Source organism: Lutra lutra, chromosome 7, assembly GCF_902655055.1.
Source record: "Lutra lutra chromosome 7, mLutLut1.2, whole genome shotgun sequence".
Lineage (NCBI taxonomy): Eukaryota > Metazoa > Chordata > Mammalia > Carnivora > Mustelidae > Lutra > Lutra lutra.
In genome coordinates this window covers 9,513,525-9,528,485 of record NC_062284.1, presented here as the reverse complement: position 1 = coordinate 9,528,485, position 14,961 = coordinate 9,513,525, and the positions used below count along the sequence as shown (strand labels likewise).

At 39.5% G+C, this 14,961-nt stretch overlaps 1 protein-coding gene across 5 annotated transcripts in view; it reads left to right on the top strand.

The window, feature by feature from the left end:
• Positions 1 to 14,961, top strand: part of AKAP13 (A-kinase anchoring protein 13) — a 330,885-nt gene that overhangs the window by 31,319 nt on the left and 284,605 nt on the right. For 4 of the 5 annotated variants that reach the window (XM_047736225.1, XM_047736224.1, XM_047736223.1 and 1 more), the window contains exon 1: positions 7,456 to 7,512. The exons of the other annotated variant lie outside the window; for it this stretch is intronic. In XM_047736225.1, coding sequence (XP_047592181.1) covers positions 7,461 to 7,512 — 52 coding nt within the window. In that variant the 5' untranslated portion in view covers positions 7,456 to 7,460. Of the gene's footprint in view, positions 1 to 7,455; positions 7,513 to 14,961 lie in introns of those variants that run through there. 5 annotated transcript variants of the gene reach the window in all.

Here is a 14,961-nt window from a genome sequence, read left to right as displayed (position 1 = left end):
ATAAACTCGGGAGTTCACTGGACCACCTGCTTATCTAAGCGGACACTAAAAAGAGTCTCAACAGCTCTGTTCATCGTGTGGCTTACGTTTAGCGCTGCGCTGTATGCTCTGGAGGGAGTTAGACAAGGACAACTACCTCCGTAGTTTGGTGGGGTGGGGGTTGGGGGTGAGGAGCAGACTTTGTGAGCAGCTTGAATAACATTGGTTCAAGATGCAGCTGTGAGTAGGCAGGTACTGTGGTAGGCTGGTGCCTTTTTGTTCATTCTCGGTATTTTTTTCCCCTCCCTGCTATGAAGCCACTTTGGAAATCCTCCATTTCATTAATGTAGAGTCATACCCTGTACCTCTCCCCAGTAGTACCCATGGCCGTGACAGGTAGCCACAGTAATTCTGGGGACTCCCGTGGTCAGTGAGTGTGTGTTTAATTTCTTCTATAGCTAACTAGTTTTTTAGTGGGAAGAGGAAATTTGAGAGAAGTTGGGTAATTTGCTTTAATTTGCAGGACGTCTGAAGTGTCAGATCACATCTGTTAGGATTATGGGAATTTTGTTGTATGTTTGAATGTTAGAGATAGTGTCAGGGTCATTCTGCTGAAAACTGACTCATCTGAAAACCTTGTGTGTTCACTCCATTCGATGTTCACCAAGGCCATGGTTTCCCTTTCCTTATGGTTCATTTCTCCTCCTCCCTCTCCATTAAAAGATAGGAAGTCTTAGGCATTTTAGCAAATTTTATACATATGGTTCCTTAAAATTGTACTATACCATGAAAGATGGCCTACCCACCAAGGGTTATATACTTATAGAGCTGACCTCTGGTGTCTATGATGGTGGTTGGTCCCGGAAATGCGCTGTGTTTCAACATGAAATATAGAAATCTTTTTTTATTAACGTGTAATATATTATTTGTTTCAGGGGTACAGGCCTGTGATGCATCAGTCTTACACAATTCACAGCACTTACCATAGCACATACCCTCCCCACTGTCCATCATCCAGCCACCCCATCCCTCCCACCCCAACTCCACTCAGCAACCCTCAGTTTGTTTCCTGAGACCAAGAGTCTCTTAAGGTTTGTCTCCCTCTCTGGTTTCATCTTGCTACATTCCCCCGCACCCCCCCCCCCCCCCGCCCTTTCCCCAATGATCCTCAGTCTTATTTCTGAAATTCCTCAGATCTGAAATATAGAATTTTATTCACCAGTCAGTTTAACTGTCTTCCACCGTTCCTTCCTCAAAGAATATTAATGCTTAACTCAAACAACTGATTTTTGCAATGAACTTTTCGTTATAAGCTTACTAACTTAGGAACAAAGGTAACTTTTTCTTGCTTTTTATTTTTTGCTGATTAATGTTCTAGATTGCTTTTAGAAATATTAATATGTTCAAGCTAGGGCAAAACTCTTTAAACTGTACACCAGATGAGTATCCAGTAGTTTTTGGACTTTTAGATTTTAGGAACCTCATTTCTGGGAGGGATTTTTGGCTTTGCTGCTTTTTCTTAGCTTTAAATTGTTAGGTATGGTGCAATGAATCGCTCTGATAACGATCATTTTTTTATATACTTTGAAACAGCATTCAAACAATAGACCTTTAATTAGACAATATTATTTTATGTAGAAATAAACCAGAAATCACGGAAATACAGTTTTGGAATGTTGGTCAGTGTTGTAGAGTCAGATTATATGCTTAGTGGTTATTGTCAGGGAGAGAAATGTTGTAATATAATGATGAATCGTGCGTTGTTTAAAGAACAGTCCATTATTTCCCCATTGACAAACATTCTGTGTACTTGTTTGAGAGCAGTAGTGTCATTGGCAGAGTTAGTAATCCTTTCTTTGCTGATTAAAAATGATGGATGGCCGTCCGCTGCGTTCCAGCGGTAGTGCTCTTTTATCCTCACCGTGACCCAGAGGTGAAGGAAGGTGCCGTCATCCTAGTTTTATAAATGGAGAGACGAAGCCCATGTTAATCAGCGGTTCAGAGTAAGCCGAGTAAGTTCTTGGTGCTGGGCACCGAACCCAGGTCTGGGGGTCCAGCTCAGCACCCCCTAGTGCAGGTATCGTGAGCCGCATGTGTGATGGGACATTTTCTGGTGGCCCCATCCAAAAAGTAAAAAACAGGTGAGAGTAACTTCAATAATATTTCTTAAATCAAAATATACAAAAATACGATCACTTGAGCGTGTGACTAATATAAAAACAAGATGTTTTGCATTCTTTTTTTGGTATTGATTCCGCAGTATATATTTTGCATGTCTAGCACACCTCAGTTTGGACTGGCTGCTCTTCCAGTGTTCAGTGCCCTCACGTGACTGGTGTCTGCTGTGCTGGGTGGTCCGTTCCTAGTGCCCGCGCTGCTGCCACTACCCCGCTCTGCTTCTCTTAAGTGAGTGGGCACTGAAGAACCAAGACCTCCCCATCAACCAAGGTTTTGTATGTTTTTGGCTGATTTCCGCTTACAGCATACAATTATAGCATTGACTAGTTTAGTTTAATAAAATCAGTCGTTAGAAAAAGTGGTGTAGTAGCCTTACGGAAATACAGGTATTTGGTTGTCTTTCCCGTTTTTAGAAATTCTCCTCTGAACAGTAGTAGGTGATAGAGATTAAAATAAAGTAGTCAAATAGTATTTAAAAGGCAAATAATTGCACTAAGTCTGGAGATTGTAAGGAATGCCGTCACGTAGTTATCCTTAATAATAAAGACCACGTAAGGCCACTTTTAAGCACAGAAGGGAAACAGTTGAAATAATTTACATGGGTTTAAGGTAGATTATTAAATTCAGCAACCTGCTACTAGTGTCTGCTGTGTGCCAGGCTTTGTATATATGTTTAGGAATTAAAATAAGAAATGGATCCTGTGATCAAGGATCACACCCTCAAGTGTTTACTTAGAACAGTTGTTTCCAGGAAGGTATTTTTTTCCCATCTGATTGGGGTTGAGAAGAAAAATTGGGGGATGATAGGATGAGTCAAACTCTGAAGGACGTTTCATCATGAAAACAGTGTTTGCTTTAGGTACAAACTTTATCCCATAGCATTATAGGATTTCAGAAAAGGATTTTGCAGACCAGTCCTCTGAAAATTTCTTTGTGTGCATTTTTAAAAAATATTCTGTTGTACTGAGAGGGTTGAATTGTGACAGTCCCATAGTAAGTTTATAGAGTCTGCTCCTTTTGACAGTCTGTGACCTACCATTACGTTGTCACATTTCTATTCCTGATAAAGACCCATTGATCGTATTGATGAACCTGGTCTGTGTTTTTGACAACACTTTTCTTATAAGTCACATCATCTAGAATATGATTGTATATATTCAACTGGATATTATTATCTATAGAATTGCTTGATTGCAAGAAATGAAATACAGTTTGCCCAGTCATTTAAAAAGTGTTGGAATTTGGATTTATTTGGGTTGGGAGAGGAGAGTCCTATTTTTCCAAGCTTAATTTTTTTTTTTTTTTTTTTTTTTTTGGTGAGGAGATAGAGAACACAGATTGCAATCATTAGCTACGAGCATTTGTTATTTCTTTTCTTTTTTTCTTTTAAAGATTTTATTTATTTGACAGAGAGAGAGTGCACAGCAGGGGTAGTGGCAGGCAGAAGGAGAAGGAGAAGCAGGCTCCCCCCACAGCAGGATGCCCAGTGAGTGGTTCTATCCCAGGTTGCTGGGATCATGACCTGAGCCAAAAGCAGATGCTTAATGAATGAGCCACCCAGGCACCCCCAGCATTTGTTATTTCAAGCATATAAAGCTCTTGAAGATAGTATATATGCCTTTTGTCAGTAGTAACAAATATGTATGTCTACCATATTTTCTGTTGCTGAGTGTCACCGTCTAAGGGTAAGTAGGGCAACAAAAGGGGAAATTTGTGCTTCTCATTTTTTTTCTCTCTGTGGTTGCAGAGAGTGAAGAGGGAGGGAGAAAGAAGACACATCTTTCATGTTCTTAGTTTCTAGATACCTTAACAGTGTCTGACCCCTGAAACAGTGCTCTCAGAGCAGTGGTAGCTTCAAGATGAAGGCCGCTGTCACCTTATGTTTATGGTGACCTACAGAACAGAGCAGACTCATTCATCACTTGGGACACCATCACTGGGCCCTGTAGCGTGGTCTGTTACCTGTCCTGCTTGGAAGAATGGATGCAGCATAACGTGTGGTTTTTTGAGTTGTTTTGTTTTGGTTTTTTTGGTTCAGTGTAAAGGCTAGTGCCCAGCTATTTCTAAAGCAATCATTTGACCATATTCATAAGAGAAGATGATGCCAGAAAACATTTTGAGGGTAAAAATTTAGGGACTTGGGATACATTTTGAAGAGGGCAAGAGCTGGCGATTTTATGTGAGAGAAGTTATCTGAATGGCATGGAATTGTTGGGCAGAGAAAATGAAATATAAAGAGGATTTCTCTTTTCACTCTTTTCTCCAACAATGGAAAAAAATTTAAAGGGACACACACCTTCAAAATTAGAATACTACATGTAAAGGAGTTTTGTTCTTTCCTAGTTTTGTAGATTAGGAAACTTGAACTGTTTGGAAGTCTGTGAACCATTTCCAGTAGGATCTTATTAAACAAAGGTCCAGATGGACAATGACTCTAATCCAGGCAATAATAATTTTGATTATGTTTGTGTGGATTCTCAAGTTTTAAAAAATGATGACGTTCCCCAGGGAAGGGGAGTATTTTGTGAAATCTAAGTGTCAGAACTGTTCATGGCACACATAGAATTGGGATCAAATTGGGGGATTGTTGGCTTTTTAGACTGCACAGGAGCTCTTGTAGTGAACCACTGTCTCCTAAAGCCTGGGCAAAGCTAAAGCTAAAAATAGTTGGAGGCTTAATCTGCACATTTGAACTTCTGGAGCAGCTGGAGTGGGTCTCTTCCTCCTTACCCCTTGCAACGGAGTAATTCTCCCTGTCCGTTATCAGCTCAGTGGGGATGTCCGCACTGGCTCTGAGGGCGTTTTTGAGAAAGATCTGAAAGGAACATGAACTAGAGTACAGGAAGTGGGACGATGGCAGGGAATATTTGGTACTTTCTGCCACTGTCAAAAAACACCCATTTGGTCGGAGAGGTTGCAGGAGAGGAGCATATGTGTTGATGGAGGGGTGCGTGTTCATGTCCATATTCTTTTTTTTTTTTTTTTCTTTACCTCTCCTCCAGTCTAATGTTCACTCTTGTCAAGATGTTGGCAGCGTAATGAAGAGGCAAAGACACTTCCTCCCCGGCAGATGCATATTATAGACTCACAGGTCCAGGGAGGGCAACAGAAGGAACATTTTACTTCATTGACTTACTTTTCTAAAATTCCTGAGCAAAAGTTTATTTTTCAAGTTGCTAATTTTTGAGTGTTAAAGAACTGCATTTCCTCACGTTTAAAGAACGTATATGTTGGTAACGGCATACCCTCGCTGCCCCCCAGGATTGATGTGAGCATTATAGATGATGGTGGGCTCTCTCGCAATTTCCATCTGCAAGTGATTTATCCAGGGTCATTTGAGTGATTACTAGGTACCAAGCAGTGTGTGTGGTCCTGGCAGGGGTCGGGTGGGGGGGTCAGGCATACATCTTTAGGACCTCATCTCACCCCCCCAAGGAACTTATATTTTAGTAAGAGAGGCTGCACTCGGTGGCCTGTAATTACAGTATGGCGGGGATCTGTTAAGAGGTTTGACAGTGTGCTTTGAAAGCACAGAAGTGGGCCATTGACTCAGTTCATTCAGCATGAATTGAAAGAATTAGGGGATTGTTTTTTGAAGGTGGTGGTGTTTCTATTACCATGTTTGAAGGATGGGAGGAGGTAGCCAGGGAACAGTTGGGGTTAGACTAGGAAAGACTTGGAGGAGGAAGAACTTTGTCCCTTGCAATGCTGAAGGTAGTATATTCAGTTTTCAGGTTATGTGCCATTTTGACTCATCTATAAGGAAGTGTAATTGGCTTAGTTTGGACTTAACTCCTCTCCTAACCTGAACAAAGTTCTGTCTCTAGTAGAGAAGTTTATTAATCCCACCTTAACCTAACCTAATTCTAACCTATGCTAACCTAACCTAATCAACTAAACCTAACCTAATCAGACTGAGCTAAATGGTGCCTCCTTCTCAGTACATCCCTGTATATTATTCTAATTAAGGAAAAGACCTACCCCAGCTTTGTTATTTGTAGAAGTTAGTATTAATGTATAATTTCTTACATTGGTGGCAAATCTGTCTCAGTTACATAGATAATAACTCAGCTCTGCAGTAAAATGGGTGACTGTAAAATACTTAACACTTTATTAATGCAGTATTTTTAAACTAATATGATATTAACACCTTATTAGTTATGATACATTGCATAGCCAGTATATAAGTGAGCTGCTTCAATATAACACAATATTATGTATTCAGATTTATTGCTTATTTTTATTGGGATTACCTTTATAATATTTATAAGGAAAAGTCTGGTTATAGATAAATGATATTTTCCTGGGGCACCTGGGTGGCTCAGTCTGTTAAGCATCTGACTTTTGGTTTCAGCTTAGGTTGTGATCTCAGGGTCCTGGGACCAAGCCCCAAGTCTGGCTCAGCACAGAAGTCTGCTCGTCCCTCTCCCTCTATGCCCTATCCTGGGCATGGGGGCATGCTCGCTCTCTCTCTCATAAATAAATAAAATATTTTAAAAAATGATATTTTTTCTGGGCATGTTTAAATTATATAACATAAAAACTTTGGTTTCTTTGAATTCTGGGAGTGTCAAACTATATATTCATTTAAAGTCCTCTCAGGACTTAAGACTAGGTAATAGTTACTTTCCTCATTCTGTTACTACAGGAATCAAGGCGATGCCTTTTGAAAATACTGATAACTGGAGGGATATATGTGTTTTTTGAGCAGGTAAGAGATAGTCTTGGCTTTTAAAAGTAGCCCAAAGGAGATTTAAAAGCAAGGTTAGTGTAAAAGACTAATAATAAATTGCAAACAACTGTTTTGTGTAAAGAAAATAAGAGACATACCTGTAAAGTAATGAGTTTCTAATGCTATTCGAAGATTCCTGTGAAAGAGACACTCCAAAAATACTTTGAGCAATGGCAGCATTGGTGGAGTAAGTATTGACTCTTCCAAAAGGACTTTGCATAGGATAATCCTTGGTTCATTGTATCATTTCCAATTTGCCTTTTAAGTGCTTGGTATAGTAGTAAGTGCCTAGTTTTGAAATAAGGTGTGGTTCTCCAAAACATTTCCCATTTCAGTTAGAACTCTGTGTTGTCAAAATCTTCCTTAATGTTCTATATGGGTTTTTACTTAATCTAAACTAGTAAGATTTCACTGTAGTGTGAGACCTTGACAATTATTAAGCCAGGTGTTAATTAGGGCCACTGGCAGAAGAGTGGTGTCCAGCCAGTGAGGCAAGAATTTAATAATCTCTTAATAATAATAATAATAATAATAATAATAATCTAATCTCTTCACTGCTCTGGGACCTCTGATGGTTTTAGAAGCAAGGCTCATCAAAGATGACCATAAGGAAAAATCCAAGAGTAAGTTTGTGGGTATACAGTTTCACTTGTATTTTGGGATAACATGGTCTATGGATAATTTGGGGGGTGGGTATAACTGACATAGTTTCTTTAAAAATTTTTGGTGCAACTGATATAGTTGCACACATTTAAAGTGTATTTTCATATTTTGATTTGTGCAGAGGAACATGTGAAAATGTAAAGGAGAGAAAATAATTCTGAGTTCTTAGTGCCATGCAGGCAGAACTTGGTGGAAAGTAGTATGTGATGGTTTCGATCTATTGATTTAGTATAGTTTCTACCCGTTTATTATTTTTTCTTATTTAAAATCCTGAAAGGAGAGAGGTTCTAGCCACAGCCTTATTTCTACCCTTAGATGTTTTTCAGAGGCTGGTGCACTATAGGAGATTGTGACTTATTGCCACATCATATCGTCTCCTTCTTAACCATCTCAAGAATTTTTTCTTTTTTTTTAAGTTTTCTTTACATAAGTAATCTCTACACCCAATGTGGGGCTCGAACTCACAACTCTGATATCGAGAGTCACACGTTCCTATGAGCCAACCAGGCGTACCTGAAGAATTGTCTTCCAAGTAATTCTTGTGGTTATCGCTTCATATCGTCTCCTTCCTAACCATCTCAAGAATTTTCTTTTTTTTTTTTAACTTTTCTTTACATAAGTAATCTCTACACCCAATGTGGGGCTTGAACTCACAACCCTAATATCGAGAGTCACATGTTCCTATGAGCCAACCAGGTGTACCTGAAGAATTGTCTTCCAAGTAATTCTTGTGGTTATCACTTCCATATATAGTAGTGTCGATTAGAGATACAGATTGTACATGGTAAAAACATGATCTCCTTAGTACTGTTTTCGGGTTTATGGGAATTCAAGCCTTGTTCTTCATTCTTCTGTGCCTTATTTCTGCATTCTGCTTTCCTAGGCATAAAGAACACTGATCATTTACAAAAGAAATTTTGGAGTTTGTTCTCCTTCCTTCTAGTACATGAAGTTTTCAGAAGTTTTGTGTTCTCCTAAGCTAAAAGCTTGATAGTGTGGTTTTATGAGTGGAGTATGAGTAGCGTGCAAGCATAGTGATTCCTTTAGGCAGAAATCTCTAGCTATTTGTGGTTGGGGGGAAAAAGAAGTCCTTTGAAAATCCCAGTGGAAATAAAACTGCTTTAAAATAAAAAAGTTGGGGCATTTGTGTGGCTCAGTCGGTTAAGCCTCCAACTCTTGATCTCAGCTTGGGTCTTGATCTCAGGGTCGTGAGTTCAAGCCCTGCGTTGGGGTCCACGCCCAGTGTGGAGCCTACTTAAAAGAAAAAAAAAAAGGAAAAAAGTAAAATGTTAACCATATAAGTTAGGTAAATGATAGAAATACTATTTTGAAGCTGGACAGAACCATTCAAATTATCTTGTCAGGTCTGTTCTATTGATGAGAAATTGGAGGGCCAAGGAGGTGAAAAGGGACTGAAATGGTACAGTAATTCTGTTAAGGCTAATTGTTGTAGACATATTTGTAAGAATCTGCATTTGGGATCAAAACCAGTTGTGCAAGTATAGATGAAGGAAGTCTTGGTTTAATTAGATCATTAATTGACCTATATAATAAGCTTATTTTAGTCATGAGTGACTTTGGCTGTCAGAATCTCTCAACTGATGATGATTTGCAGTAATCAAAGTGTAAGGTCAAAAAAAAAAAAAGGACATTGGTGGTCTGTAAGAGGAGACAAGGACATACCAGAAGATTCAGAGTATTGTGTTGGGTCCTCGATCAGCTATTTTCAGAGGAATATTAACAAATGAGTCTGTGTTACCATCCAGCTTACACCCCTGAGCTTCGTTTGAGACCCAAAGCCCAGCCGGGTTCCCCGGTGCTTCTGATAAGCTCTTCACTGTGATAGACTTCACACGTTGTTCCTGGCCACCTGAACAAGGTTGGTGTCTCGCCTGTTTTCCTTCACATTATTTCTTACCTTCTGTACGCATAAATATCACAGTAACACCTTTAACATTCCTTGGGGCCTGCTCAGCACATACGACTCTTACTTAAAGCTGTGAAGGTTAGGGACGCCTGGGTGGCTCAGTCAGCCGGGTGGCTCAGTCAGCCAAGCGTCTGCCTTCGACTCAGGTCATGATCCCAGGGTCCTGGGATTGAGCCCCGCATCGGGCTACCTACTCAGCAGAAAGCCTGCTTCTCCCTCTCCCACTCCCGCTGCTTGTGTTTCCTCTCTCGCTGTGTCTCTCTCTGTCAAATAAATAAATTAAATCTTAAAAAAAAAAAAAAACTGTGAAGTTTAGAAATTGTTGTTTTCAGTGTCTTTGAAAATCAGACCTTGAGCCTTAGTAAAGATAAAGTTAAGATCTCTCCCCACCCCACACATGCAGAGGGGATGTTAAATGGTCATTTGTGGCATTGTACTAGTGCTTAAGGTCTTGTTTCCAAAAAGATTTATGGGTGTAGCAATGACTTTTTAGCTTTCCTGTGATCCTGCATTTCAGAGATAGTAGCCGAGGATAGTTGGAGGGTGGCGTACCTTCAGGAATAGAAAAACCAAGAAACGTCTGAGAAAGCACACAGGCAAAAATTGTGCTAGAATGACCACTTGATCCTTTTTTTTACTAACTGATCATCAGTTTTTATTATCTTACCTTTTGAGTTCCCATTTGAGGAGGAAGGGAACTAATCTTTATCGGCTACCTAGGATGTGCCAGATAATGAGCCCTGTGCTTTTACAACAATTTCATTTTTCCTTGCCTTACAGTAGTGTTCTCCTCCCACTTTTAGATGAAGCAGCTGTGGCACGTGGATGAAGTAATGTCATACAGCCAGTGGAGCTGGAATTTGAATTCGATTGTGTCTTGATCTTAGAAGACCTATTTTATGGCCATGGAAGACAAATTATATTCCTCTTGTTTAGAATGGCCTAACAGCCACCATTCTCTTCTACCTAATTATGTAACTTTAGTACTCCTTAGGCACTTCTGTGTGTTTTCCCTTTTTTCCTAGTGAATTTTCTTGAATTCTTAATTTTCTTGAGTTTCTTCTTTAGGGTCATGTTTTACTTCTGGAGTTTCCTCAGATGATCTCCCTTCCTCCTTCCCATACAACACTAATGGTCCATCTGGGAGTTGTTTTTCAAGCCAGGGAAGAGGGAAGCATGGGAGGTAATTCCCTGAACTGCTTCTTAATACTTTGTTTTTGTTGGACTAATTTCCTTTGCTGGCTGAGCACCCACCCCAGCGCTCTTTGCTGACGTGATTTGGTGCTAGGTACCCAGGCAAAGAGTAGCCTCCTTTCTGGCCCTCAGGAAACTGAAAATTTAATTTGGGAGCTGAAGTATGCGCAGTTGGCCTTGTGATAAGTGCCACAAGGCCATAGATTCTCCAACCAACTAACCAACCAACCCAAACTAAACAAAGCGCTGTTTAGAGGGGGAAGGGAGCAGAAATTTCTATCACTATTATAGTGATCTGGCCCTGGATCAGAGTATCCTGGGGAGATTGTAATTCGGTAGGTCTGGGGTGGGGCAGGAAATCTATGATTCTGAAATGTTCTGTAGTTTATGCAATCAAGAAGTATCTTTTATCTTATTTCTTAGAAATAGGTTTGCTTTTCTGAGAGAACTTTTGCATTTTCAGTAGCCTTTGTTCTGTACTTTACTCCAAACTGGGAATGGTTGGATTTTGGTGCCTTTCGCTCATTCTTCTTGTATAGCAATAATCTGCAAATGAAATCTGTGATTGACTTGAGAATTTCCAATGTGGAAGTACATTCAGCCTTTCCAGGAGTTAATTTGTAGAACCTAGTGGACTTCATTTATTTGTATATCTTTTGGGATAGGTTTGTGTATTTAATAATAGCAAAGCATCATATTCTGTAAACTCATTAATTTGGACTTTGTTAATTTAAATGTGTAATTTGGAGGCACCCCGGGGTAAAGTTTATCCTTAATAAGGGCACCCTCATTTACTCGGTGTGCTAATTACCTGTTTTAATCACTGTAGCAGGTCGAACAGAACCTCATGGCCATGTTTTATTGGCTCCGAGTTTCAAGTTATTATCTACATTAAAGTAGTAAAAATTTCTTAAGTTCATTAACATCTGCCACTGAATTATTTTTCCCAACTTTGCAAAAGAAGTTCAAGTGATAGACACCATTCTCTGGTATAGAAGTGTGCTGATAGTTCTCTCTCTGATTGTGGAGAGAGATGTGTGTGACTCATTCTTTCCCATCAGTGGGAGATGAGCGATATGTATGTTAGTGGCTGTTGGTAGATTTGTTTCTTAAACTCTCCAAGTAGTATTTCACTGATCCAGCCTGTCGGATCTCCAGTTGTACAGTTCTGCTGTCTTGAAGTTTGTAGTCATTGCTACTCTTAGTGCCTGAAGTGACACCGAGGGTCTTTGTAGGGCTTCTGTCTTTCATCCTGCTTTGACATGTCAGAAATACTGTTTATCTAGCCTTCTTCATTCCTGTCCTGATCATACATAACCGCTAGCGTTTGCACACTTACTGTATACCAGGCTTTGTGCTTGATGACTTTACCCTTATTAGCTTACTATTCATGATAATGCCTGTGTGAATAGTACTGTTATCTATATTTTGCATATGACAAAACACAAGTTTTGAGGTTTTGTGACTTGCCCTAGAGCTAACAACTTAAAGAACCCAGGTACAAATATACCTGTGCTTTCAGAACCTGTACTTCTGATTTCACTGCACCAGGACCAGGCCGGGACCAGATTTGCATCATCAGTTTTCCGTTTTTGGATCAAATTAGTAAGCACCCATCCTTCTTCAAGTGCGTTCTGGTGACACTGAGATGTAAAGGTTATAGTCAGTGACTACTCGTCAGTAGCATTTTATTTTATTTTTTTATCCTCACTGGAGACTATGATTCCAGGGAATGGAATAACTATACATGTATTACTTCCCAGACATTCACACTGTTGGCGTGGAGGCTAATGCTCAGCCTGGGTCAGTGAACATGATAACATTGTTCAGAAGCGTATTTGTTACAAATTTAGGAGCCCGGTGTGTCAGGAAAATCTAAAATACCTCTGGTTGTGCTGGTATAAAGTTAAGAGCTTGGACTGGGAGCTGGACTGTTGACATTCATGTATAACTCTGCCAGCTCTGTGACCCCGGGCAAGCGATTCAGCGATCCCAGCCCTCAGTTTCCTTCCCTGTACAACAAGGTTAGTGCTAGTACCTTCCCCAAAGAGAGGTCATGAGGCTGAAAAAGACAATGTAGAGTACTTACCGAGTATCTTGTACCTAGTAGGCCTCAAATATTGCCTTACTGTTGTGAGCCAATAGGAAGACCATAGTATGAAATTTAGGGCCTTTAAAAATACTCTGAGACAAAGACAGTCAAATAAGGAGGTGCTGCTTACTTTGTCCAGTCCCTTAGTGTTCCTTAGACCTGTGTTGGTCATCCCGAGGCCTGCCATTTGCAGCTTGTAGGTGATTCTTCAAGAATATAAAAATTCTGGGCACAGATTGCATGGAGCACTGGGTGTGGTGCAAAAATAATGAATACTGTTATGCTGAAAAAATAAAAAAATTAAAAAAAAATATAAAAATTCTTAAGTTCTTAAATATTTTAAAACATTTTAAAATGATTTATGTTTTAAAATATTCTTGCTAGTAGGGAATATGTAAGTGAAGTAGATGGTAAGAAAACTGATTGCCACATTGTTTTATCAGACTGATCTTAGGATAGACGGAGCTTGAAAAACGCAAGGTAGAGTTGTATGTGCCTGCGTGTTTGTGTTTGGTTTAAAGAGATGTCAAGCGGCATTCGTAGATCAGAAGGAAGGCTTGGTGTAATTGTGCAGATGCAGAGTTTGGTGTATGGAAAAGATGCCTTTAATGTCAAAATAACTTTAAGAAATAACAGTATTTAGCCGAACTGTCTTGTTTTGTCCTCTCTGTACTATTTTAAATACATTATGTGTTTTCAGAAGAGAGCCATTAGGGAAAACCATCTCACTGCATGAGGTGGAAGGGGAAACCATTTACTTTTTTAATGAAGGCCCGTGAACTACACAGAACTTCCTTGCAGGATCTCCTCAGTAAGTGATTTAATTGGTAATTGTTTCTGTTTCCATTTTTGGAACATAGACTATTTAAAACTGTTTAACTGTTACAGATTATGGTCAGTTGAGGGGGAAGGAATGGAGAGTGAAGTAGACAGGCAAATGGTTGTAGACTCTTGGGTGACTGTTTCATAGAGTGGGATGTGTTCATAACCTTCCCTGGACCAAAAAGGGACACAGTGGTCTATCGCCCACATCTTAAGGTCTCCGATACTTAAATTTATATTGTATTTTTACAACTGCAGCAAAAATGACATGTCTTCTTGGTTGCATCTCGATTAGCTGATGAGCTAGAACACATGATTTCTAAGAATTTTTCCAAGTCTAAAAGTTTATGATTCTTCATCCTCATCTGGTAGAAGTAACGATTGCAGTGATAAAAGAGCACTTGTAAAAAAAAAAAAAAATTGAAAAGTTTTTCAGTGAGTAGAACTACTGCATGTTTACTAATTCTGCATTTCACTGGGAGGCAGTTTAGGTGAGGGGCTCTTTCCTGCTGTTTCTAGTGTCCCTTGTTTTTGAGCATCGAATGTTCTATACCAGATTTGTTCTCCTTTCTTCGTTTTCAGTGGAATGTGTGCTTTAGCCCTGGAATAGCGGAAAACAGCTTTCTCTTCTAGCTTTCTCCACTCATTCTAACTTCATTCCTGACTGAGCTGAACTTTCTTATTTATTTTGGCTGCAAAATTCTGACCACTTTTTATCTGCTATAAAAATGTATTTTTCCTTCGGTGCGGGGAAAAAATGCAAGCTAACACATATTTATTTTGGATTATCTTTTCCCCCATTATTTTCCTAACCCCTTTAGCTTTGTTCATGCTTCTGCCAGTCTTTAAAAAAAGTTGTTTGAGTTTGAGGATAACTGAAACATTTTTTTACATAGCAGCGGTTTGTAAAATGTGGGAGGATTCTGCTGAATCAGTCTCAAGGCATCATCCAGTAACCGTTTACTGGTGACACAGAGGTGACAGTTCATGCCTTTACTCTTCTGGGAAGGTTCTAGATTTAGAATGAGTCTGTTAGAGTTTACTTCACTGTAGAAATCAGGAAAAACTTTTACTTTAAAAAAAAAAGTTTTGTTTTTTTTTTTTTTAAACTTTTACCTTCATTAAATAACAATCTGAAAAAGACCTAGGTGGTTGCAAGAGATTTTCATTCACTTCGCAAAATTGGACTTTATTGAGCTAATACAAGGAGGGAAAAAAATGACCTACAGTCCTGGCAGTGCTGCTGTAGATGGGTCTTTATCATTTAGAATCATATTACTCTAAAAGAGCGGAAGCCCACTGAGAGGTTCTGGGCAGATTTCCAACAGCGCTGTTTCTTACAGTTGAAAGTGTCTGCCATCGTATTTCTATAAG